Source organism: Zootoca vivipara, chromosome 13 (assembly GCF_965207765.1).
Source record: "Zootoca vivipara chromosome 13, rZooViv2.hap1.1, whole genome shotgun sequence".
In the NCBI taxonomy this organism is placed as follows: domain Eukaryota; kingdom Metazoa; phylum Chordata; class Lepidosauria; order Squamata; family Lacertidae; genus Zootoca; species Zootoca vivipara.
Genome location: NC_142596.1, coordinates 27,960,848 through 27,986,275, shown reverse-complemented (window position 1 = coordinate 27,986,275; position 25,428 = coordinate 27,960,848). Strand labels below are relative to the sequence as shown.

The 25,428-nt window shown below is 48.7% G+C and overlaps 1 protein-coding gene across 3 annotated transcripts in view; it reads left to right on the top strand.

Moving 5' to 3' along the window:
* The first annotated feature begins 2,433 nt into the window (after positions 1-2,433).
* MAP1A (microtubule associated protein 1A) overlaps positions 2,434-25,428 on the top strand; it is a 36,118-nt gene continuing 13,123 nt past the window's right edge. The window contains exons 1-4 of one of the 3 annotated variants that reach the window (XM_035130840.3): positions 2,434-2,613; positions 9,358-9,459; positions 24,261-24,343; positions 24,909-25,049. In XM_035130840.3, the coding sequence (XP_034986731.3) occupies positions 2,454-2,613; positions 9,358-9,459; positions 24,261-24,343; positions 24,909-25,049 (486 nt within the window). In that variant the 5' untranslated portion in view covers positions 2,434-2,453. Of the gene's footprint in view, positions 2,614-9,357; positions 9,460-16,938; positions 19,119-24,260; positions 24,344-24,908; positions 25,050-25,428 lie in introns of those variants that run through there. The other 2 variants (XM_035130842.3, XM_088657432.1) reach the window with 2 other exon arrangements.

Below are 25,428 nucleotides of genomic sequence, written 5' to 3'. Positions count from 1 at the left end.
ACATTTTGTTTGCTCACTAAGGAGTTTTGTTGGAATCTGCTCTGAAAGAGATTTGTTGAATAAATACAGCCTGATAAAAGGCATGTTTACTTTGAAACCCACTAAAATCAGTGGAACTTGTGTGCAGGTAAATGTCCACAGGAGCACAACCTTAATTGGTCTAGCCTCAGTGTATTCCAGTTAGTAACTTACACACTGCAGGAATGGAGATTCTTGCACTGTGGCTGTCAAATAGAGAGATAGAGATATATGGACATTTGTGGATTTTTACTTATTTCACATTATTTCCTTCCTCTCCTCTTTTCCTCTAAGGCACTCAGGCCAAGTTTGAGCCTCCTCTTTCCAACCTCTGCCCCTTCATATGATGCTGGACTCCAGCTCCCTGAACAGGGATTTAATCCTGGATCAATACCAGATGGATAATCTATAACTGGAGGCCCCTGTCTTGTCTTTGGTCTGAAGCATTGATCGGACACTGATCACAAGGGACCACCAAAGGCTCCATGGTCATCCATCCAGAGGAGCTGGGTGCCCTGATACACATAACTTATTGTGAACATAATTTATTGGTTAATAACGAACTAGGATATAGCAGTAAAGATACTATATAGATACGAACTATCCATAAGACTGAGAAAAGCAATAAGATTGCAAGGTGGAAAATCGGGAGTACTGTACTGTACAGGTACTTAGCTCTTGAACCCATTTGGAGCAAGTTCTTTGCTTTTGGGAACTGTCCTTGGTCCTGCAAGTTCTATTGCTGCCCCTGCCTTTGCTTCCTTGTTTTACAACAAGGGGGGGAAGGGGGAGGTGTATAATCTGATCACCTGGTGTCTTTTTATTTTCTTCAGAGTAGCTGCCACTTCGACTGAAATTGCACTGGTGGACATATGCCATTTGTACCTGTCCCAAGTCATCTCCCTCTGGCAAAAGGTGTGGGGCAACAGGTGCTTGTATTTACCCTCCTCTCCAGTGGTGCATATGCCAGCATATGGAATATTCTTACTACTGAGGAAAGGGCAGAGGGAGAGAAAAGCCCTTCCCTAACTGCTGTTTCCCTGCTTAAATTAGCAGCCCACTTCAGGTTCTTTGAAGAAAAAGAGCTAGGAAGTGTCCTGTTGGATTGGACCAAAGGGGACTCATTTGGTCCAGCATCTGATTTCCCACAGTGGCCAATCAGGTGCCCCAATGAGTGTCCGACAAAAAAGGCAAAACACAAGGTGATTGTCTTCCATATTTTCTTATTCCCTTTCAAAGGCATCCGAGTTCAGGTCTATGGCCACACCTATAGTGTGCAATGTTTTGCTGTGGTTTATAATTTTCTAGAAACTGCCCAGAGTGGCTGGGGCAACCCAGTCAGGTGGGTGGCATATAAATAATACTGTAATTTTTTATTATTAACTTATTGTTGTGGAAGTGAATTCCATCATTTAACCACGTGCCATGTGAAAAATTCTTCTTTTGTCTGACCTAAATCTTCCAGTGTTCAGCTTCACTGTATGTCCCTAGGATCTAGTATTTTGAAAGAATGCAAAGGGCAGCTGTCCCCTTTCTCCACACCATGTATAATTATATGCCTCTCTATCACTCCTCTGCTGCCTTTCTTCTTTCTAAGCTAAGAAGCCCCCAGTGCTCAGCTCCACCTTCAGCGTGGAGGTAAAAAAGGAAGGTCGGGGAACTGGCTGGCAGGGCTGCCCTTCTGAGGGTCTATAGGGTCACCAGCATTCGTCAGAAGGTGACCACCTTGTAGGGGCCCCGCGGGTTGCCACCCCTCACTCTGCATTGTAGACAGGCGCTGCAGCTGGGGGCCAAGGCAGCTTCCCCACCTCCGCTCGTTTGGAGGCCTCTGGCCTGACCGGGGTGGGGGGCAGCGGGGAGGGGTTGCCTTCGCGCGGCAGGCAAAGGGGTTTGCTCTCCCTTGCCCCACCCGATGGAAAAGAGGGAAGGGTCACCCTCATTCCTGGGTGCCGGGTGGGGGTACATCACCGAAGCCCAGCAGCAGGAGCAAAAGCTAGATCAAATCCTGGCGCGTGGGGGAGGAGGCTCCGCTAACAGAGATGAGCGCCTGTTGGTCTGCAGGACAGCGGCTGGGATCACCTCGGGTCCTGGAAGGAGTGTGTATATCTCCCCCGCCAGGAGAGGAGAAGGAAGATGCAATTCCGCAACCCGCCCCCCCCCTCCAAGCTCCTTCGACGCGGGGAGTGGAAAGAGCCCGTGCCGCGCCCCCAGCCCCGCCCCTTCTGTGATTCCGCCCCACGCCCTGCGTATCCTAAGCACGCCTGGGGAAGTGGGCGGGGACGCCCTCGGGGGGGCCGCGGCCGCGGGAATCCCCGCCCCAGTGCCTCGTGGGGCACGTGCGTTCTGAGGAGCCAATCCGCGCGCCGCCGGCTCTCCCCTTAAGAGGCGCGGGCAGGAGGCTGCTGCGGCATCTGCGGAGTTGGGAACCGGTTGCTATGGGGACGCCGGCGGCCGGGCCTGTCGCCATGGAGACGCCGGCGGCGCCCGGCAGCGGGAGGCGGGGGAGGCAGCGGCGGGGCCACGCGGTGCTTGCCGTGATCGGCGAGGTCGGCACCGAACAAGAGCGGGAAACGCTGCGCCGGAGCCTCGAGCGCGGTAAGGACGGGCGGAGGGAGGGCCAGAGGGAGAGGGGGAAGCCTGCCGGACGCCGCCGCCTGCGCGTTCAGCACCCTGGAGAGGGCCTGCCGTGTCGCCGCCATCGGGAGCACCTGAGGGGCGCGCGACCGGTTGGATCTGGCCCTGGCGCGGCGTTCCCTGGACCGGAATTCCCAAGAGCGGTGGCGTCCCCATCCCTGGAGAGTCCGCTGCGGGGAGGGGGCGGGACACTGGCCGCCAAGAAGAGGAAGGGAAAGCGGGTCGCGAGGCCGAGCCGCCGCCGCAGGACCTGTCCAGGAAGCTCGCTGAGCGGCCGTGAGGTGCGGAGCCTCTGGGCTGGCGGGGCGGCTTCTTCTGGCCGGGCCCTTCTTGCCCGCTGCCGCCTGGGCAGGAGCCCCCGACGCCATTCATCGGGTGGGAAAGGCGGGGGCCTCCGCTGCCGTCTCTGCTCTTCGCAGGAGGCCCTTCGCTACGTCAGCAAACCCGGTGGGAGGCGAGCCTCCGGTCACTTCTGCGACCCCTCTCACCCAGCCTGCGCCACTCCCCGAAAGATCCACTTGGCGGTCAGTCTTCTTGCCATTTTGATCTTGCCGGTTCGGGAGTAACTGAAGAGAGATTTGCTCTGTCATCTATGGGAGAGCCCGGGAACTGTCTAAAGGACTGTCATCGTTTTCCTCTATTAATTCTTTCTTCTTAAACTGCTGCAGTGCTCCAGCTGAAGGCTAATCAAAGCAGAATTTAGCGGTCCCATAGCTTATCATGATCCAGACACTATCATAGCTGCCAAGTTTTCCCTTTTCTTGCGAGGAAGCCTATTCAGCATAAGGGAAAATCCCTTAAAAAAAGGGATAACTTCGGAGCTATGGACACTATGTTTCCGTTGTAGCCTAGAATTGTATTAGCCTTTTTAGTAGAGGCATCACATTGCTGGCTCATTTTTTAAGCTCATGGTGTGCTAAGAAACCTGGCTCTACTGTCAAGCCAGGTGCTTTCCATCCTGTACTTGTGTGTCTTGATTTTTCTACCTAAATGCATAATGTTGCATTTATCTGTGTTGAAATTAAATTTGTTGCTTTGGTCCAGTTCTTCATCATGCTAGGCTCACCTTGAATTTTGTTAGTTTGGTGTTATCTGCTGATCTGATGAACATTTTCTCTACTCTTTTGTGTCCAAGTCTTTTATACAAAGTTGTTGAGCCACTAGCTACACATCTGGCTAACAGTAACAGTGTCTTTCATGCGGGGGTGGGGAACCTTCATAGGCAGCATTCTGGGAACTGTTTGTCAAAGGTGGGCAGGACTAGAAGCAAAATGAGTCGAGCAACAGATGTGACTCTTAGTACAATAGACTACAGCCCTGCCACAATCAAGCCAAGGATTTCCCCCCACACCCTTCTCTATCCACTGACACAATTCAAGGACACGTTTCAGCCAGGCAAAAGCCCAATAGGAGGAACAGGATCCAGAGCTTTTGAGGGTTTTGGCTTGGGGAAAGTCTAAAGATTGGATAAAGAGTTCTGGAAGTCTCTATTCTGCCCCTGAATCCAAGAGTCCCCAAGCTTAGTCTATCACACATTTTAGCAGCTTGTCAACAAGAATATTGTGGAGGAGCTTGTTGAAAGCCTTGCTGAAAACAAGCTATACTACATCTCGTAACATCCCCCTGTTCTATCAAGTTAGCTGTAAAAAGGGGGAGGTAGATGAAGTTAGTCTGGTATGACTTTTTCTTAAGAAAACTGACTTGTATTTCTCTCTGGCACAATGCTGCTGCTGCTGCTTGAACTGGTTGGAATGATGGAGTATACAAAAGCTAGGAGTAAACAAATACAAAACATATACTGTAACCATTCCTCCAAAGGGCGTAAGGAATGAGACAGTAGGTGCACTCCCAATAAGGCTTTACAGCTGGGGTGGAACCCTTAATGCCCTGTCTCCTCAAGAACTCCAGCCTGGCAGGGGGGAAAGGCATGCAAGCCCACTGACCATGTATCCAGGTAAGTGAGGAAGGCTCCCCTTCTCTGCAGCCTGGAGGGTGTGGCTGGTGCTTGCCCAGCTGCTGCCAGCAAAATGTCCCATATTGGCCCTCCCCCAAGAATGCAAATCAGTGTCATGGGATTGACACTGCAGTGTTATTCAAGGACCTCCTAGTTGCAGCTCTGATTTTCAGCAACTTATGGGAAACCCACATCTTTCTTGCTGCACATAAGGGGAGCAGATGGAAGCAAACTGGCAAGCTTGGAAGGAGGCAGGTAGTGGTGGCTGCTGTGGTGTGTAGTTGGTGCTGCAGTGCAGCTTTCCTTCCTGCTAGTTCCTGGACTTTCCCTCTGCAGTGAGTGTGAAGCAGGAGCAGCATGAAAGTGCCTCCTTGGTGAGCAGGACGTAGGTGAGGGCTCTTTTCTTACCTGCCATTCTCCGGGAAAGGAGTAAAGGCAGCCCTCTTATCTCTCCTTAGGGTGATATTTGCAGCACCTTGTCAATGTGGATGGGTCATTTCAAGGGAATGAAAGAGGAATTGCCACTGTGGTTGACTTCTCCTTTGGACATGTGGAAATCACCTCCTTTTATTTTATTTTCCCCCCCTGTGGTTGGCTGAATCTTTTTAAAGCAGTCTTACACTGCAGTGTTTGTGGAGAGGGGCTGTTTTTGTAAGTCTGGAAGGGCATAGCTTTGTATTCTTATTTAATTTCAAAAAATGCATATCTCTTGTTTTTAAATTTAAATAAGTTTCTAAAGCAATGCACAATGCTGGTAAAACAGAGCACTAAGTAAATGGAATGGTACATTATTATTAATTTTTAACTCAAAAGATCAGTGGAAATAAAATAAGTTGGACAGCATAACAGGGAAGATAAAACACAATTCAGCAAATAAAATTAAAAATGTTGCTCATGAAAAGCTCCTACAAATGAAACAGTCTTTATCTGGCACTGAAAACTTAGCAAACATTGTGTGGAGCAGCTGTATTTGGAGGGCGTTGCAGTGATGGGACATAATCTCTCCAGCTACCACCTGCCTTGCTTCTGCTGGCAAAGGAAGGTTTGCATAGGAGTAGGTGGTCTTCCCATGGGACGCAGGTGGCGCTGTGGTCTAAACCACAGAGCCTAGGGCTTGCTGATCAGAAGGTCAGCGGTTCGAATCCCCACGACGGGGTGAGCTTGGTCCCTGCTCCTACCAACCTAGCAGTTCGAAAGCACGTAAAAGTGCAAGTAGATAAATAGGTACCGCTCTGGTGGGAAGGTAAATGGTGTTTCCGTGCATGCACTGCTCTGGTTCATCAGAAGCAGTTTAGTCATGCTGGCCACATGACCTGGAAGCTGTACGCTGGCTCCCTTGGCCAGTAAAGCAAGATGAGCCCCACAACCCCAGAGTTGTCCGCGACTGGACCTAATGGTCAGGGGTCCCTTTACCTTTACCTACCGTAGGTAGTCCAGATACCAAGGTTCTAAGGCATAAATGATTTTAAAGGTTAATACTAGCAGTTTGCCTGGGGGAAATAGGAAGTATGGAGCTACTTTTGAACATAATGGTGTGTTCCTCATTACTAGTACCAAGCAATAACCTAAACTGCAGCATTTTGCACTAATTTACGTTTCTGCATTGTCTTCAAATATAGTCTAAAGATAGAAGGGCATAGTATGGGCAATAGTGGCAAGTGTTCACAGCTACTGAACCTGACTAGTCTGATAATGCAGATGCCCCAGGATATCCAAACTATTAGAAGGATTTAACAGCACTCCAAAATTCTGGGTTTGGTCCTTAAGGGGTGTATAATCCCATTCAGAACAGGCCAAAACTGACTTCCTAGTCACATTTTATTTGTTTATTAATTTATTGGATTTATAACTCTCCATTTCCTCCAAGGAGCTTGAGGTGGTGTACATCGTAACCCCCCCTTCTTCATTCAACTCCCACAACAGCCTTGTGAGGTAGGTTAAGTTGAAAAGCAGTGATGGCCCCTGGTTACCCAGTGAGCATCATGGCCAATTGGGGATTGATTTGAACCCTGGTTTCCCAGGTCCTAGTCTGACACTCTAACTTCTATACCACTCTGGCTTAGATGAAATTCCTCTCCACAGCAGTTCTGACTTGCCTGGACTCACATAGATTATGAGCCCCTATCCAATCTATTACTGACCTCTGACACCTATTCAGAATTTTTTACTCCTCTTGTTCAACTGAAACCAGAGCTCTTCCTGCTGGGACTAATGGCTGTACAACTAGAAAACGAATATGGAAGATTAAAACAATATATTATCACAGCAGTGATTTTAATAAGCACAACAAAGACAGAAGAACTTACTATTACCTACTATGAAAGAATGGTTATTGAAATTAATGGATTTGGCTGAGATGGCAAAGTTGACATGCTAGAGAAAAATCATTGTTGACATTTTGAAGACTGAAAAAAGTTGGTTTATGTAAAGTAGAAGAGTTTATTATGGAGTAAAAGTTTTTGCACAAGCTTTTAAAACTGATAGATGGAGAATTGGAAGTCTTTTCTTTTTTCCTTCTTTTTCTATAACTTATTTATTTTAGCATTTATGTTTAAAAATGCTGGAAATTTAATGTTCAATTCTTTATATTGTTTATTCCTTGTTTGTTTTTCAAGCTTTAATAAAAATAGCTTTTTAAAAAAAGAACTTTCAGCTCCTCTCCTAAATTCATGGAAGACTTGAGGGTCCTTGAGGGATATTTTCCTGATGCCCACAATTTCATTTCATTCATATCAGCAGCACTGAACGTTAGGGAACATAATGAAGAAATCTATTTTGTATGGAGTATAGATTACAATGTATGCAACTAAAATTGGTGCATATTGTTTGGTCTTTGATTGTTCTGTCATTATCAAATTGAACATACTTGCTTATTGTGTTTATGTCTTGTACATTTTAAACAACCTTAAAAACTACAGTCCACCAACCAGAGAGCCTGACTTGGGTGGTCCCAGTTTCATTCTTTATTGTCCAAGTTCCTTTCGTCTTTATTGAAATTGGAATATTCTGTGTACAATTTTGACCAGAACCTGAGGCTGGATAGCCCAGGGTAGAAGGGATGCATTTCATTCAGGGTGCCCCATTGGACTCCCCCCTCCCCCATCTATTCAAACAAATTAAGCCCAATAGTGTAAGAAGAAATAAATACTTTAGCTCCAGGTCAGTCCCCTGGTACTCCAGGGAGCTTGTCGTCATAAATCTTCAGTAGCCCACTGTAATTTACTTGCAAATAACTTCAAATTGGGTTCTGATTTGAATACTGTAAAAATATGGACTGCTGCCTTAGCTGCATCTGGTAGCACTTGCTTGGATGAGTTTCAGTTGTTTGCAGCCAGAGGATGAAGACAGGATGCATGGAGAGACAAAGTTTCCCTCTTCTGTGCTCTGTTGGAAGCTGCTGCCAAATAAACCTTCCTTGGACCATCACCATGAGCTAAATATAAGTCAGCAGTCCGATGCAGTAACTAAAAAGGCCAATACAATTCTAGACATTAACTAATGTATAAAATCTCAACACCACAAACTAATGATGGCACCCTATTCTGCTTTGGTCAGACCTCATCTAGACCTACCTGTGTCCAGCTGTGGTGGGCACTGCAGCTGAAGGAGTGCCCAACTGGAGTGTGCCCAGAAATGGGCAACAAAGATGGTGAGGCCCCTGGGAACCACATCCTAGATGAGGAAAAGATGAAGGAGGTGGGTATGTTTAGCCCAGAGAAGAGATGATTAAGAGGTGAGATGAGACAAAACCATGTTCATATATTTAAAGAGTGTCACATAGATAATGGAGCAATTTATTTCTCCAGAGAATAGGACCTGAACTAATAGGTTAAAATTATAGGAAACGGGATTTCTACTAAAACCGTTAGAAAGAGCTTTCAATGGTGGAAGAGACTGCCTTGGAAGGTGGGGGAGCTCTCCTTGATTAGAGGTTTTTTAGTGCAAGTTGTATGGTCACCCATCATAAATGCTTTAGCAGTAGACTGACAAGTGGGGCTGAGCTGAGGTACCTTCCAGTTCTTTGTGTGTCCAGCCTTACTCCTTGATACAGGTGCTTGAATTGGTGGTAAGAACCTGGCTCCAAATAATCCTAAATGGTGCTGATGATATGGACTTATTTCATTTCACTTCCAGCCTGCTTTTAGGACTAAAACTGCTTTGGTCAGCAAGGTAACATCAATGAAGCTGGTCAGCATTGATGAAGCTGGTCAGTGCAGTGTACATCACTGCAGTGTAGTATAAATCTGTGCTAAATTAAATAGGACACACACAAACCCATTCTTCAGCTTTCCATAGTGCCAGGTGGCTGAGGCAAACAGTCCCCATTAAGGAATATTCTCTGGACAGTGTGGAAGAAACTCAACTCATGGACCTGAAGGTGACTCCCACTGCACGAAGGGGAAGCCACATGGATTACCTGGAGACGCTAAACTCCTGTTTGGAAGGACAGACTGAGCACCCTGCTGGGATAGGAAGGTGATTAGCCCTCATAGATTACATGGATTAAAGAGCAAACTCTGAGGCTATCAGGATGCTCAGGGGCTTTGGGGAAGTGATTAGGCAGTAGAAGCTTGGACTAGAGTTGGACTCTCATCCAAGGTTGCAAAGCATCCAATGCACACTGGGTGGTCGAACCCACTTCCTCACCCAAGGTACAAGCCAGGCCTGTGTTCCTCTGAATCACAGTGTACAGCTTTGGTCTCTTCCCAGAGAGCACATTAACTCATTCCTCTCTCCCTTTCTTTCAACAGGTCTTCGCTCATGGGACATTGACCTCTCTTCCTGTGACCTTAATCAGCAACTAAGACTGTTTGTTACGCGTCATCTTGCACATTTTTCATCAGAGGTCAAAGGTCAGTGCCCATCTTGTTTACCTTAAATTTTTGAGATTTGCGTTTGTGCCCAGAGCTACTGCCAGGTTTTAGGGAGGCTTCTGGGGTGATGTGCTGTCTCCTGGTGGCTTCAGAAATAGGAGCAGAGCTCTGCCTGCTGCCAGCCTTACTCTTTCGTACAGTGCACTGGGATGCTAGTGGCATCCAACCAAACCCCAAGGGAGAGTCTATGGGGCACAATGGGCTCCTCCAAGTTGGGGGGGGGGAGTCCAACTTGGGGGCTAGGAAGCAGCCTCAGGCTGCAGTCGCAGCACCATGGACAGCTCCAAACGTGCAGCTTGGAGATGCTGTACTCCACTGACATTTTTTGTTTGTATTAGGCAGGGGTCCTCAAACTTTTTCAACAGGGGGCCAGTTCACTGCCCCTCAGACACAGTTGGGGGCCAGACTATAGTTTGAAAAAAATATTCCTATGCACACTGCACATATTTTATTTGTAGTGCACAAAAAACAGGAAAATCAATACAATATTTAAAATGAAGAATGATTTTAATCAACATAAACAAACCAGGCCCAAGCTGGGGGGGGGAAGGTAAGGTGGGGTAGGGGGATCCCCTCTCAAAGTTTCCACATTTGCATATAATATATTGGGGTGGGGCCGCCAAAGGCTACAAAAAATGTGCTGTTACACACAAACATCCATTTCAGTACAGTGGAACCTCGGTTTATGAACACCTCAGTTTATGAATTTACTGTTTACAAATGCCGCGGACCCATCTGGAATGGATTAATTCACTTTCCATTACTTTCAATGGGAAAGTTCGCTTCAGTTTATGAATGCTTCAGTTTATGAACAGACTTCCGGAACCAATTACACCCATGCTTCGGGTTAAGTACGCTTCAGGTTGAATACTCCACGGACCCGTCTGGAACGGATTAATCCACTTTCCATTACTTTCAATGGGAAAGTTGGACCGTCTGGAACAGATTAATCCACTTTCCATTACTTTCAATGGGAAAGTTTACTTCAGTTTATGAACACTTCAGTTTATGAACAGACTTCCGGAACCAATTGTGTTCTTAAACCGAGGTACCACTGTACACACATCTTTGAAGGGGAAAGGGCGAGATATTGCTGTGGGAGCAGGAGGGAGGGAAAGAGATGCCTGAGATCCCACCCCAAGGCTGCAGCAGTCGAGGGCTGGCGGTGGAGACCATGCAGCTGGTCAGCAGGGGGCCTGAGCAGCATTGGGGAAGGGGGGTGTTCGCTCCACACCACCTCCAGCCTGGCAGCATCCCCTAAACATCTGGCTCATCCCCTCCCCTTTCCTGACCATTAGGAGGGAAGTGGTTGTGGGAGGGGGAAAGAACCCTCCTCGCCTTTCCTTCCCCTCCAAAAAAAACCACCCGCCCATTCAAGCGATGGGGGGATGAGGAGGCGAACCCGCCCACACACACCACTTCTCCTCACAGGAAGGAGGCTCCGCTGCCACCGCATGGTCCACCCGCACCCCACTCCCGCCGCCGTATGCAGGAGGAGGGCAGCCCGGCTGAGGAGGAGTGGGAGGGCCACCTCATGAATGAAGAGCTGGCCTCCAAGGGCACCTCATAAACACCTTCCTTCCCCCCCCTCTCCCGCTTCCTCCTCTCTTTCGGGTTCTGCAGTGGGCAGGCAGGTCGGATTTAGGAACCTGGCGGGCCGGAGTTTGAGGACCCCTGGTCTTGGGCCAGATCTCCCCACTCCTTCAGTCTCTCCCCCAGATCCTCAAGAGTGGAGACTCCCTGAAGCCATTCCTCTGGCCTGGATCCCAGCTATCACCCTGTTTCCTTGAGAGTGGCTTGGGGTAACCCAATCCAGATGAGTGGCACATAAATAAATTATTATTATTATTATTATTATTATTATTATTATTATTATCATTCTCTCCTGCTTTCTGTATTGCCCGTGCTTGAGAGTGGGGTAGGGGTGGGGTGTCAAGGGTTCCTTGTGGGAATCAGGCTCCGGAAGTGCTATCTTTGTGGAGCTGTCTGTGACCGGGTTGCGGGGTCAGATACAGACTAAGGCCCATTGTTGGGGATTGAAGTTTAGCCCCTTTTCTGTTTGTATTCCTGCTATGCAGTTGGAGGATGGATGGCGGCTAACAGATTGAGGTTGAATCCTGACAAGACAGAAGTACTGTTTGTGGGGGACGAGAGGTGGGCAGGTGTGGAGGACTCCCTGGTCCTGAATGGGGTAACTGTGCCCCTGAAGGACGAGGTGCGCAGCCTGGGAATCATTCTGGACTCACAGCTGTCCATGGAGGCACAGGTCAATTCTGTGTCCAGGGCAGCTGTCTATCAGCTCCATCTGGTACGCAGGCTGAGACCCTACCTGCCTGCAGACTGTCTCGCCAGAGTAATGCATGCTGTGGTTATCTCCCGCTTGGACTACTGCAATGCGCTCTACATGGCACTACCTTTGAAGGTGACCCGGAAACTACAACTAATCCAGAATGTGGCAGCTAGACTGGTGACTGGGAGCGGCCGCCGAGACCACATAACACCGGTCTTGAAAGATCTACATTGGCTCCCAGTACGTTTCCGAGCACAGTTCAAAGTGTTGGTGCTGACCTTTGAAGCCCTAAATGGCCTCGGTCCAGTATACCTGAAGGAGCGTCTCCACCCCCATCGTTCTGCCCGGACACTGAGGTCCAGTATGGAGGGCCTTCTGACAGTTCCCTCGTTGCGAGAAGACAAGTTGCAGGGAACCAGGCAGAGGGCCTTCTCGGTGGTGGCGCCTGCCCTGTGGAACGCCCTCCCATCAGATATCAAAGAGAAAAACAGCTACCAGATTTTTAGAAGACATCTGAAGGCAGCCCTGTTTAGGGAGGCTTTTAATGTTTAATTGTTTTATTTCATTTTTTCTGTTGTAAGCCACCCAGAGTGGCTGGGGAAACCCAGCCAGATGGATGGGGTATAAATAACAAATTATTATTATTATTATTATTATTATTATTATTATTATTATTATGCCTGGTGCAGCAGACTTCTCCACTTCTGCTTCAAGATTCCTGGTAACTGCTTAGGTTCAGGGTCATGGTAGGCATCCTGAGGAGATGGAAGCAGGGTGGTGGCAGCCGGAGCTCTGCTTCTTCTGAGCCAACATCTCCTACAACCAGGGGGTTTTTCCAGCCGGAATTCACCAGGGCTCAGTTCTGGCACCTCTCAGGTGGGCTCATTGCCATTATAAGAGAACAAGGGGAGGTGTTCCTGGTGAGTTCCGGCACCTCTTTCTCTAGAAAAACAGCACTGCCTACAACTATTCTTTTTTTTTTTTAATGAAGCTGAAGCTGCTGCCCTGGTCAGTGCTCTCCCCGCCCCAAGATGTAGCCTGAAATTAGGCATCCTTAAGGATGGTGTCAAAGGGACCTTGGCCTTGTAGGAATAAAGAGAGAATGGCGGAAAGATAAAGCTAGATATCATCAGCATAACACCACAGAGGTAGCCTAGAAGGAACAAAAGGGAGGCGGCCGAAAACAGAGAACTTTCAGGTCTCCAAACGGATGGAGAAACGTGAGAAGAGGTAGCCATGGAAAAGAGCCTTCAAAACCACAGGAGTTAATTCATGGAAGGATGTTGCTACATCTCAAAGAGCAAACTGAACTAAGAAAGAAAAAGATGTCAACAAAGAGTGTTGGACTTCCATCTTTAAGGTGCCACAACACTCTTTGTTGATGTCTCATTTATTATGCTAAGCCAGGCACCCCCAAACTGCGGCCCTCCAGAAGTTTTGGCCTACAACTCCATGATCCCTAGCTAACAGGACCAGTGGTCGGGGAAGATGGGAATTGTAGTCCAAAACATCTGGAGGGCCGAAGTTTGGGGTTGCCTGTGCTAAGCTTTGGCAACTGACATCCACTTCCTTACATGCAACCATGGCCAGTGCTGATGAAAGAATTGGGGAAGCAGCTTGTTTAAAGCAAGGCAGGACAACCCTGAAGAATGCGAGAAGTCAGAGATGCAGGAAAGGATGTAAACAGGCCTGTCTCCTGGTGCTTTCCCTTCATGGAAGGAAGCAAGAGAGTCAGGAGTTTGTGTGCAGCGCATTACCCATTTTATCCTAGCCTTCAGTTCATGGCTAGATCTACACAGAGCTCAATCTTGCTTCTAACAGGTTCTGGTCTGCAAGATCCCTGGGGATTTCAGCTCACGTCATCACCCGTTTAACATTTCAAAGTCTCCATGCAAGTCAATGGAACTGGAGGCTTCTGTAGGATGGGTTTTATGGGTAGGAGATGATATATTAACTGTAATTTATCCCTTCTGGCTCCCACGTGTGTAGGTTGAACAGAGTTTTAAAATCTCATCCTTGGCAGCAAAAATTTAAAGCATAAGAATTAGGCTGTAGAATCATAAAACTGTAGAGTTGGAAGGAATCCCAAGGGTCATCTATTCTAGTCCAACTCCCTGAAATGCAGGAATCTCAGCTAAAGCATCCATGACAGATGGTCATCCAACCTCTGCTTAAAAAGCTCCAAATAAGGGTCAACTTTAATGCCTACTTTTAAAGTCCACTGTAAAGCCTACTTTTGAGCAAGTTCAGCTATGAAATAACCTGGTTTTCCATTTCTTACCCCACTTAACAAAGAATCAAGAAACAACTTGTAAAGTAAGTTTAAAACAAGATTTACTTACTTTATAACCTTCCACTAGTTCACAGTAGAGGCAGCAGTAAAAACTATGCATGCAAAACATGTATTCATATCTACAGTATAACCAACTTCAGCCATGTGCCTAAAGCTAGAGCAAGTGGGGGTTTGTCTGTATCCATCACTTGTAAAAGAAAGAAAGGGAGAGAGGGAGGGAGGGAGGAAAAAGCAGGAAATGCTACATGCTCCTTCTACGGCAGAGGAGGGGGAAATGACATCACACATATGTCAACCAATTGTATTTCTATGGTCTGAGTGTCTGTCAACAATACAGCTCTGTGGTGTTAGCCCCTTCTCATGCTAACTAGCAAGAATATATATTTCTAAGGATTGGCTGCTAATGTTCTACATGCAGCTGAGTGCTTGGCTAGGCCACGGTGGAGAGCTGAGTGCATGACAGATTTGCTGCAACCTGACAAATATGGGAATCCAAATCTGCCTCAGCCCTGCTGGTGACCTGAAATATTAAGACCATTGAAGGTCTGCCATACACTACTTGTCCTGCCACAGCCTTCCATTCAGCAATAGGGGTATAACAGTGAGCTGCTCCTTGTTTAATGCTTCCCAGCTCAATCTGCAATGCAAGCATAAAACTATGGATATCATGGCAAAAGTGTTTGTAAGCTGCACTCTCAGCTTCCACCCAACTTGCAACAGGGGCCTAACAGCTGTGGACAAGTATTAGACCCCTATTTTTGGAAACTGTTGGATTCAATGTGAGCTGCACTGCCACTCCCTGCTAGCCACAACCCCTGCCGAGGGGTCAATGAACAGTATTTGCTTTGGAGTTTGTATTAGCAGGGATCGTTTAAAAATGTTTCACACTAAAAAGAAATGAATTTGCAACAAAGGAAAGAGTTTCTGCTCTAACATTTTTTGGAGGGTGGGTGGACACTCTGCTGCCCAATTCTATCTATATTAAAATATTGGACTTCTCCATTAATTTCTATAGGTCACTCTCACTTTCATCCCTTGAGCAATTTAGCCTACGGTATCAACACAATGGTCATCTCTGTCCTTTCTGTATTTGGGTGTCTCTCTTTTGCTGGAAAAAGTGGAGAGAAATGGATCAAGAGAGACTGGAGGAGGAGAGAGCAGCACAGAGGCCAAGCTGCCCACCTCCTACTCTCCTTATGCCTTATTTGCTCCCCTCCAGTTTTCTTTTCCAACTGACCACAGGTTCTGTGGATATGAAGCAAATGTGGAAATCTGAATTTAAGATTGGAAAACTGAGAAACTGAAATAATCATACCCACCCATCCCTAGTGGATGGTGCTGTTTTGCCTTCATGCAGATCTGCACTCACCTCTGATCTTTGCAAAGAGAGGGAAAGAGGATGACACACCTATACAGTGTTTATTGGGGGAGTTGGGGTGAAGCAATATTCTTTGCAATTGTTGTTTCTTGTGAGATGAGCCAGCACCACACTCTTCCATATAGAACCTTCATGGATTGTGTGCTCATTGCAGCTCAGTACATGCACTTCCAAGTCAGTTATAGGCACCTGTCAACTCCTGTTAGGTGAGGCATGAAGAGGCTGGAATTCCATTATATTCAAAGCCCTTCTAAGACACAAATGTATTTTCCAAGCTGAAAATCACACTTCTACCCTCACAGGCACCAAGCTTTTATGTGCTGGTCATCTGTCAGGAATCAGCTGGATATCCTGTTCTGTAGATGTCTTAATTTCCTGGAGTTTTGCTGCATTCGCTGGAATGCATTATACTGATGGAGATGATGTCCCAGTCTCCCTGTTCAGCTTTCTCAGTGCTGGACAGAGCAGCACAACTCAAATGTGTTTGCCACTGCTAGAGATATTCCAGGACAATATCTGATCTTCCACATCTTGCATAAGATGAACAGGCCAGCCTCGACACAAAAGAAGAATAAGACCTCCGAAATGGCAACACTAAGAATTAGTGTTTTTAATGGTGATTTCTTAATGGTGGTGCTAAACATTTTAACTGCTTTCCTGTTCTTGTTAACCTTAGCAAAACTAGTCCACTAAATGCACCCCTTGCTTGGACCAGGCTGGACATCTCCCTGGACACCTTAATTTAGACCAGGTTTGAGTTGGGCTTGACAGGCAGAAGCTATAGCAGGAATGGCCAAGCATGTATTATGGTAGGCCTGGCCAGTTGAAAGGCTTCCTGTTGCCAATTGCTCTGAATGTGGCAACCCCTCCGCTTCCTTCTAGGCGAGCAAATCCTTCCAACAGCCATGAGCAGCACTCCCTGGCCAGAGTGGCTTCCTAGCCACGGAAGCGGAACTTCTTGCTTCAGGCCCCCAAACCCCTCCCATCTCTCTTGTCTTTTTATTTGTGACCAGCCTGGCAGAGCTTAGCAGACCCTCTGAGCAGCAACTGGGGTTAGGAGGACCTGTAATTCATTTTGGTTCTCTTAATGGGATCTGTATGTTCATTTCCAGGCCCAAGATTACAGCCAAGCATGGTTTAATGATGGGAGGATGCCTCCTGTTGCAGTTCCCTTTGGGCACCAAATGGTGACACTGGATGTATCCTAAAGCACATCCAAATGTGGGTTCAGCTAAGGCATGCCAAATCCCACTCCCCCCCCCAAAAAATAATAATAATTCTCTCTGCAGATGGGCATCATTTTCTTGTGTGGAAACAGCTCCCCACATTTCCCAGGGAATCTGGTTTCTCTTCCATTTTCACAGCAGCCCGTTTCGGTGACTGAGGAAGCCCCATTGGAAACAACGGGACTTAATTTGGAGTAGACTTGACTGCACTGTTGATGCATCCTCTAGATTTTAGAACATCACTTGCGGGCTCCCCTTTCCCAGGTCTTGCAGGAGGGAAGAGAAGTGGCTCCTTTTGCATCCACAACCTGAGCGAGCTCCTGTCCTGCGGAAGAGCCGTACAACGCCCCCCACTTCCAGCCCTCTCTTGCCCCTTTCCTGCTCAGTCGTGCGTTTGGGCAGTTGGGAGGCCTTGGGCCTTGCCGCGGCTCACGAGGGGTTAAGGCTGCCGGGGCGGGGGGGAGCAGCTCCGCCCCCTCCCCCCCCCTTCGCCGCCGCTTTGCACTGACAGCAGCTGCCTGGCGCAGCCCAGGCCCAGCCGGCATCGTAGCGGAGGGCAGCCGAGGGCGGAGGGACGCGCCGCCACCTCACCGGGTACGTGCATGGGGTGGGGGGAGCGGGGATGGGACCAGCCGCAGCCGGACAGAGGGGTGGGATCTTGGGAGGACGAGGGTGGCCAGAGCCCTCCGCGCATCTCACGGGCCGAGAGGAGGCCCGTCGGGGGGTTGCACCCCGCATACCCGACCTCCGGAAGGGAGCGGAGTGGGGAGAGGAGGGAGAGGGTGCGCAGCATCCTCACCCGCAGCTGCTGCCCGCTTCCCCCCACCCCAGGCTTCATTGCTTCCCCCGAGGGGACGTGCCCCGAGGGGTATCCCTGCCCGGGGGCGGCCTGGTCTTGGGCAGATGGGCCAGCTAGCCCTCCTGGGACTGGAAGGCGGAGGCGCTCGTACTTTTGCTCCGGAGGGGGCAGCTCGCAGGCTAGCTGGCTAGCCTGCCCACCAAGGCCGCCGGGAAAGGGTCCGGCCAGCGCCCCCTTTCGCCTTTGCCGGGGAGGGGGAACGCGGCGGCGGAGGCTCCTGAGCGCGCACGCGAGGCGCGCACACTGCGGCAAATTTTGCAGCTGGCGCCCGCCTGCTCCAAGTGCCGCGTGGGGTGGGGGTGGGGGGCGCAGGGAGTCAGCTTGGCGGCCTCCGGCCTGCCGGACCCCTTGGGAGCACGCCTCCGCCGGGACCAGCCCCCGCCTTCTCAGACACCGATGCTTCCAGAAGCGGTGCGGGAGGGGGGATGCTCTCCAAGAGCTCTTGAACGCTGCCGGAGATGCCCTCGATGGATTGGAAAGAAGCAGTGCCCAAGGGGATGGGCTGCCCCCCCCCGCACATGCTTTCTCATGGCCTGCTTGTCCAGCCCCCCGCGTTGCTGCTCAGATGTCTCAGCTTAGTCCCGTGAAGCTCCCCCTCTTCTTCCAGCATGGGTGCCCCACCCTCTGGTGCCAGTGAGGATGCCAGCAGCACAGTGCTGCTGGGGCTGAGGCTGGACTGAGTGCCAAGCATCATCTTGTCTGCCAGTCAGCAGGTTCAGCCCTCTCTCTCTGACCCACCCCAGTCCCACTGCCTCTTGGAAGCCCCTTCCTACATCAAAGGTCCTAAGAACTTTAGAGGAGCCACACAGCTGCAAGATCAGGCCTAAGGGGGCTCAGCTGGTTCTGTACTCTGTTCTCACAGTGGCCAAGCAGATGCCCCAAGGGGAAGCTCAAAAACAGGACAAGAGTACATTTTCTCAGCATCCTGACCTTGGAGGGAGAACACGGCCATTTGTGTTTGTACTAATTGGTAACCTTATCCCCCTCCATGAAGTTGTCCACTCCTCTTTTCAAGTTTTCCCACCATCACTGCCTCTCCTAGGAGTGAATTTTAGGGTTTAACTCTTTGTTGCTGTGTGAATGAGTCCTTCCTTTTTTCTGGTCTGGACCATCCTGGCTGAGCCAAAGAAAGGAGACCTCAGAAGCCTCCTGCTGCTGGAAGGCTTTTCTCCCTGCATGTGGACAATCTGTGAAAGTCACTATCTGAAGCTGCTGGAACATCTGTCTAAGAACAAATCAGTGGGGCTTAAAGGTGCTTAGCTTTGGCTGGATTGTGCCCTAAGCAAGGCATTATCTTTATTGGATCAGCTGGCTGGTATGGAGGAGATACAGGCTTTTGAGTCATACAACCCTCTTTATCAGGCAGAATGGAAAGGAAGCCAAATCTTGAGGTGAGGATGCTGCTTCCTCATGCAGAAGCTTCCAGAGGCATCATGTCACCATCCATTGCAAACGCTTCAACACTAGAGAAGAAAATCGATTTGATTGCCAAAGGTAGCAGGGCATTGCAGGGAGCCAGGAGGCCTGGTTGCAACCCTATGCTTGGCTACTCAGAAGTAAGCCACATTGAGTTATCAGGAACTTACTTCCAGGTAAGTGTGTGTAGGACTGAATTCTTAATCTTCTCCTCCAGACATAAAGGCCAAGGTGCAGTGCAATTACCTCTGAGGGTAAGGACTGGATGAGTTATGCAGAAGGATACAGCCAGAGTTTGCATCTGGAATGGCCACCCTGCTTTTCCAGCTCTGAAAGGTGAAGGGTAGTAGTGCCTCAGAGGTTAGATCACCTCCTTTGTCTGCAAAAGGTCCCAGGCTCAGTCCTTGATGATATCTCCAGGTAGACCTGGGAATGTCCCCTGTCTGACATCCTGGAGTCTCATTGCTGCCAGTCAGTGTATAAAAAACTGAGTTTGATGGACCCCATTGGTCTGGTTCTGTATAGGCCAGCTGCTTCCACTGTGGTTCCAAAGTAGCCAGAGTAGACCCAGTGTAGGAAGCCAATCTACTATGCAAATTTTGGAGTGGATTTTGCACCCCAGATGCAAATAATTTTGCATTCCCAAAAGCACGCCTCATGGAGTTCTGAAGGAGAGACTCATTTCCTGTACTTGATCATTTTAAGGCTGCTTTCTTCATGGTGTTTTTAAAAACTTTGGATTATTTCCCTAAGCTACAGAGTAATTCCCAATAAGACAAGTAAATAAGAATCAATAAACTATGTCACCTTTCTGTATAGGGGAGTTGTGCCAACCCCTTCCCTCCTAGTTTGGGTTGCCCATTTCTGCACCTTTTCCAGCTCTACAATAGCCTTTTTGAGGTACAGAAACCAGAACGGTACAAAATATTCCAAGTGTGGTTGCACCAAGTCATTACAATATAGAGAGATTTTTCCCCCACCCACTTTCCTAAAGATCCCTCAAAAGGAATTCACCATATGCAATTGGCACACTGATCTCACCTGAGCAAAGCTGCTCCTGGACATCGCCAGGACCTGGACATCTGTGTTCAAGGCTGGATCCAGGTCAGAGCATTCCAAGCTGCAAACCTGAGCTTTCAAGGGGGATGCAGCTTCAGCCAAGGCAGGCCGAATCCCCAGTCCCTGAGCTGCCATTCTGTGACTAGGAAAACATCTGCCTTGTTGGGATTAAGCATCATTTTGTTAGCCCTTTTCTGATCCAATGCTAACTGCAAATGCTAATGTAGGAGTTGGGGGGGGGGAGAATGGATTTAGATGGGAAGGAAATATAGAGTTGGGTGTCATCCACATATCAGTAGCATCAAATCCCCAAAGCTTGCATGATTTCTCTGAGCAGTTTATTAATAAACAAGTTTTAAAAAATCTAGTCCAGGTGCAGCCCTTCCTTTAGGATGAGAATTGTTCAAATGCAAGGAGATGAGTCAGATGAGGACAGCAGGAGTTGGGCGGCCCCATCTACAAAAACATTACCTGAAGGCTCACTAGGTCACCCACCTTGCGCCTGCGCTCCCTCCTCTGTGTGGGTGCCACCCACCCGCCTTGCAAAGCTGGCATCACAGGTCCCACCACAGTTGGAGATTCCTAGGCATTTGGGGGTGGGTGTCTCTTGTTTTTCTAGTTCTCTTTGACCCATCAGCTACTGACAGGTCATCCTACAGGTAGGTCTAGTTGCTGTGAAGTGCTGCAAAGGCAGGCCACCACCACCAGATTCAGAAAGGGAGTGGACATCTTCCTGGAAAAAGAGTGGGGGCTCATCAGTTGAGCCCCACAGGTTTCTGGGCAGGGTCAAGAAGTAAACAGACGATGGCAAAACTGCCCCCCCCCCAGGGCCAAGCTCTCTTTTTTCCACATGGTCGGCCACAGAGCCAAATCCCAGCAGCCATCAGAATAGTATGCAGGAATCCAGAACAGATGATGGCTTTGTGCTTTGTCTGGCCCTGCTGGAACCATTGGCCTGGCACACATTGTCAGCCACAAGGAGAGGAGTTTCTGCCCACTTGCAGGGCCAAGGGTTCTCTCATTGCCCAGCTTCTAGTCTGCCCCCTCTTCAAAGGGTCAGAGTGGAACCCTCCCCCATTTGTATGGGTGTTTGAAGGCAGAAGTAGAGGTGGGGCTGGGGTTTTCTTGCAATAAATTTAACTGGGCAGGGAGGATGCAAATAACTCCCAGCCACAGTATGCATGGCTTAGTCCAGAGTTCTAGCGCCATCTAACGTCTTGATCTGGCACACCATGTCCCAAGTCCTGGAGGGCCAGGTAGGGTATTGAGGAGATGTGGTCAGATTTCCAGTTTCCTTAGATTTCTTTACATCAGTTGATCAAACTCTTCCAAGGGACCCCTGTGTAGAGTATGTTATAGTAGATGACTAGATGTGAAACAGAATGCATGTGAAGGAGGAGAGCATAAAAAAGCATAAAAGAAGCCTGGGATTTCCCTGACCCATAGGTTTGGACCCTGTTTTATGGGTATAAACCCCCTAAATTTCTGCTTGATTTAATTTTATAGGTGTTTAGATTGTTTTATTGGCTGTATTTTCATTTTAATGGATAGTTTTTATATTGTACATAATGTACACTATTTAGAGATTTTTGAAATATTAAGTAGTTTAGAATTGCTTTTAAGTAAATATAAATAAATAAGTTACCACTACTACATACCAGATGCCTTTAGCTCTGATTTGCTTCTGGGCTCAATTTAAAATGCCAATCTGGACTTTTCCATCCCTAAATGGTTTGAATGTTGGTTTTATTTGATGGACCACCTGCTTCCATATGAAGCTGCCTGGGCCCCAGAAGCCTTCCTTGCAGGCTCATTGCCAGATACAGCAGGCTAACAGGCATTAGAGATCAGGCCTTTTTAGGAGTGGCTCCAGATCTTTAGAATTCTTGCTCAAAAGAAGTCTGCATGGCCATATCTTTGTTCATTTTAAAATGAGACTTTAAAACTTACTTGTTTCAGATTGCATTCTGTTAGAAGTGTGGTGAGGTGGGTTTTTAGTTTTTGTAACGGGATTCTTTCATTTATAGTTTAAAAACTGTTTTATGGTTTAAAGATCTTTTGCAAGCTGTCTGGAAGAGCTTTGGCCTGAAAGCTTTACATAGACAGCCTTGAAACCAGGTTGTGAGGCATTTACAGCTTCCTCTGCCCACTGGGGCATTGGAGAACCTAGTTTGGACCACATTTGTAAGCAGGCCAACTCATTTGCATTTGTTAGATGGGATGCTTGACCTGCAAGAGGAGATTACAAGAGGAAAGGAGAGGTGGGCTGCAAGCTGCAGGTACCAGGAGATGGTGGAAGCAGCCAGGAGTTCTGCAGAGGCCTCTGTAATCTGCTGGGGAGGGGAGATGGGGGGAGGGCTAGCAAACAAGAGGCTGCCATCTCCTGGACACCTGCCCTTGACCCAGTGGTTTCTCCATGCCCCTGCCTGGCCTGCCTCCTTCCCCTGCCCACTTCTTGCAATATCAACTGGGAGCAGAGGAAATCCTCTGATGCAAGCAGAATACTAAGCAGCCAGGCTTTGTTTTCCTGGAAGAGATTACTGACATGAATTGCCGCAGCAGCAGCAGCCAGCAGCTGGGCAGGCCCACAGAGGGTCAGAGGCAGGCAGAGTGCTCTCTGGTGGCCAGCTTTTTCCTTTAAGGCTTAATCTGAAGCTGGTGCAGGTGACCAGGCACAGAGGGCAAGGCCAACCAGAAACACTCCCTGCTGGGCTTCAGTGGGAGAGGACCAGTGGCAGTATGGTGAGCATCTTCCTCTGCGGTACCTGCAATCCATGAAATGCTGCAGGTTCAGTGGCAAAACACCCACACCCCTCCCACCACTTCCTGGGTCCCTTGGGATTGGGAACAGAAGCAAGTTAAGTGGGGGTGGGGAGGAACTGTTGCTGAGCAAATGTATATTGACAAGAGGTCTTGCATCCTCTTTGCAAGGCAAGTGAGGGGGCATTCCCAAGAGACTCTGAAAGGGAGGAGGAAGGGGATGCAGCAGAGGTGAGAGAGGGAGATGGTTTCCTAAGCAGAGGCCTTTGGGGACAGGAGCTGGAGAAGTGGTCCTCCGCTTCGGTCTGGCTCAACCTCCTTGTTTGGTGCCTCAGAGGAATGTTTGTTTGTATATCCATTCACTTCTTGATGAGTTTCTGGGTTGCCAGTCACACAGTGCTGGGCAGAGCAGCCTCATGCTTCCAATGAGCATGACTCATTTTTTCCAGAGCTTGACCCTAGAGAATGAAAGGTGTGCTTGATTTCTGTAATAAAATCATTTTATGAACACCCTCCCTCCTTTCAAAATCCTCTGTCCATCTTCATCTACAGACAAATACGGAGAGCTGGAAGGGATAGGGAGGGGAGGGGAGTTGGGGAGCTCATGGCTTCGGCCGTCCTTGGAGACCAGAGCAGCTGTTGTACAATGGATGCCAAGCAGGAACAGCTGCTGTAGTGCAAAATCCAGCACATGCACACACACACACTCTGTGCGTCTGTCTTCTTCTTTTTAATGGATGCATTTTAAATTGGCCACAGAGCTCAACCCATGGAGTGTTTTACAACTCAGCAGCAGGAGCCCATGCTGCCAGGGAAAGTACCGGGTTGGGCAGCTCATCTCTTTTGCAAGGATTGGTGCAGGCTCATGAGGAACCCTCAGCACACACACACACACACACACACACACACACAGCTCATTTCCCAAACTCACAACTGCCTGCACAATTCTGAGGAGCTGGGGAGGGGCTGCCCGAAGCTAGAGCATTTTCAAGATCCATGCTATGAGCATGTTTATGTCTTGCTCATTGAACATCCAAGCACATCTGCATATCCTGCAGTGCTGGAAGAAGCTTCCTCATCAGCACGTGCCTCAAATTTGCAGGACTCCAGAGCAGCCTTTCAGCCTTAAAGCAAATCACTTTCCGTCCCAAGGAAAGCTGAAGTCAGCCCCCCCCCCCCAATGGTTAGCATAAGCTGTGCAGAGCAATACTGCCTGTGCCAAAATGTATTGGTCTAGTTTTGTTTTCATTTGCTGTTTGGAATCATTTGCTGCAGCTTCCCTGGGCTGGGAGTTCAAAAGCAGCTGGTCTGCGCTGCTGTACTGGAGGTCAGTTCCCCCAGAAACAGGTCAGAGAAAGCTGAAGCCAGCTTGAAACTACCAGCCCTTCCAACTTCTCCAGGATTGCCACAATGGCCTGGTTCTGAAGGCAGTTGTTTTGCCCTTGAGCTCCGACTATGAGCACCTGTTTTGAACATAGCCTTTTCTACTGTCTCCCTAGGTCAGAGGACCCTCCACCACCAGAGCGAGGACCTAGACACAGTCATCCTAGTAAACCCTGATGAACAGAGCACTGTGTCAGAGGTAAAGCTCTGGGATTCCTGCCTACCTGGGCTCAATGTAACCAATGGGATTACAACTCTAAGAGTTGCTACAGGGGCATGGTGCAAAAATTGCCTGCTTCCTCACTTTGGGGGCAAACCAGTTACAAATCCCTTGTGAAACCATCCTCCTGCCCCATCAGGATAAATATTTATGAGGGGGAGTAGATAAAAGTCCTTAAAACAAAGACCCTCCTGCAAAGCCCTGTCCTCAGGACTGCACCCAGTTTCCGCCCCCGCTTCCAAGGACCTGGCTGCCTTCCTGCTTTTCCTCTCTGCCTGCAGCTAAATTTGACTGCACAGATTATCCTGACCAGGTGTGGGGGTATTTGGGTTCCCTGCTACCCCTCTTATGACCTTGCCTGGGGCAGGGCTGGGATATTATGGAGCTATGTCTAGAGCCCAGACTCAAGCATGTTTAGGCAAGATGCAAAGCTGCCTCTCCAAGCTCATTCATCAGACATAGCCGTTTGCATTATCCAAGTGAGGGCAGCATTTCTGCAAGTCCAAAACTCAGGAACTGAAACTGTCTCTCCTGCTACAAACAGGTTCGTTCCTTGATATGTGACCCTTCTGCCTACAAGCTGCTAGTGCTCTGTGGACAGAGCACAGACCAAGAAGGAGATTTGATCCTGCAGGCTGGGACCTTCACCTACCAGAAATTTGCTGAGATCCTTGCAGATCCAGAGGTAAATTGGGTGGGTGGGGAATCTGGGTTTTGTATATGTAGGAATCTGGCTGACATAGGTGGCTTTGGAGGCCATCCTTAGGCTGTCTTCTTTTTAGTCCTAGCTTAAGTCTTATTTCACAGATTTTCTTGGAAAATCCTTTGTCTAAGATTCCTCTAACACCCCGCAGTGTCATGGGGTACTGAGTTTGGGACCACCTTAAATGAGGATTGATGCTACTACTGTTGTACACATTACAAATCTTCCCAGGCATTCAGGACGTGTTACTAGAACTTTATTCACCATGCATTCCAACTCCTGGCTTATTGTAGGCTTGGGAAACACTCAATTTCCTTCAGAGGCCCCTTTCAGATTATTAGTCTCCAACACACACATCACA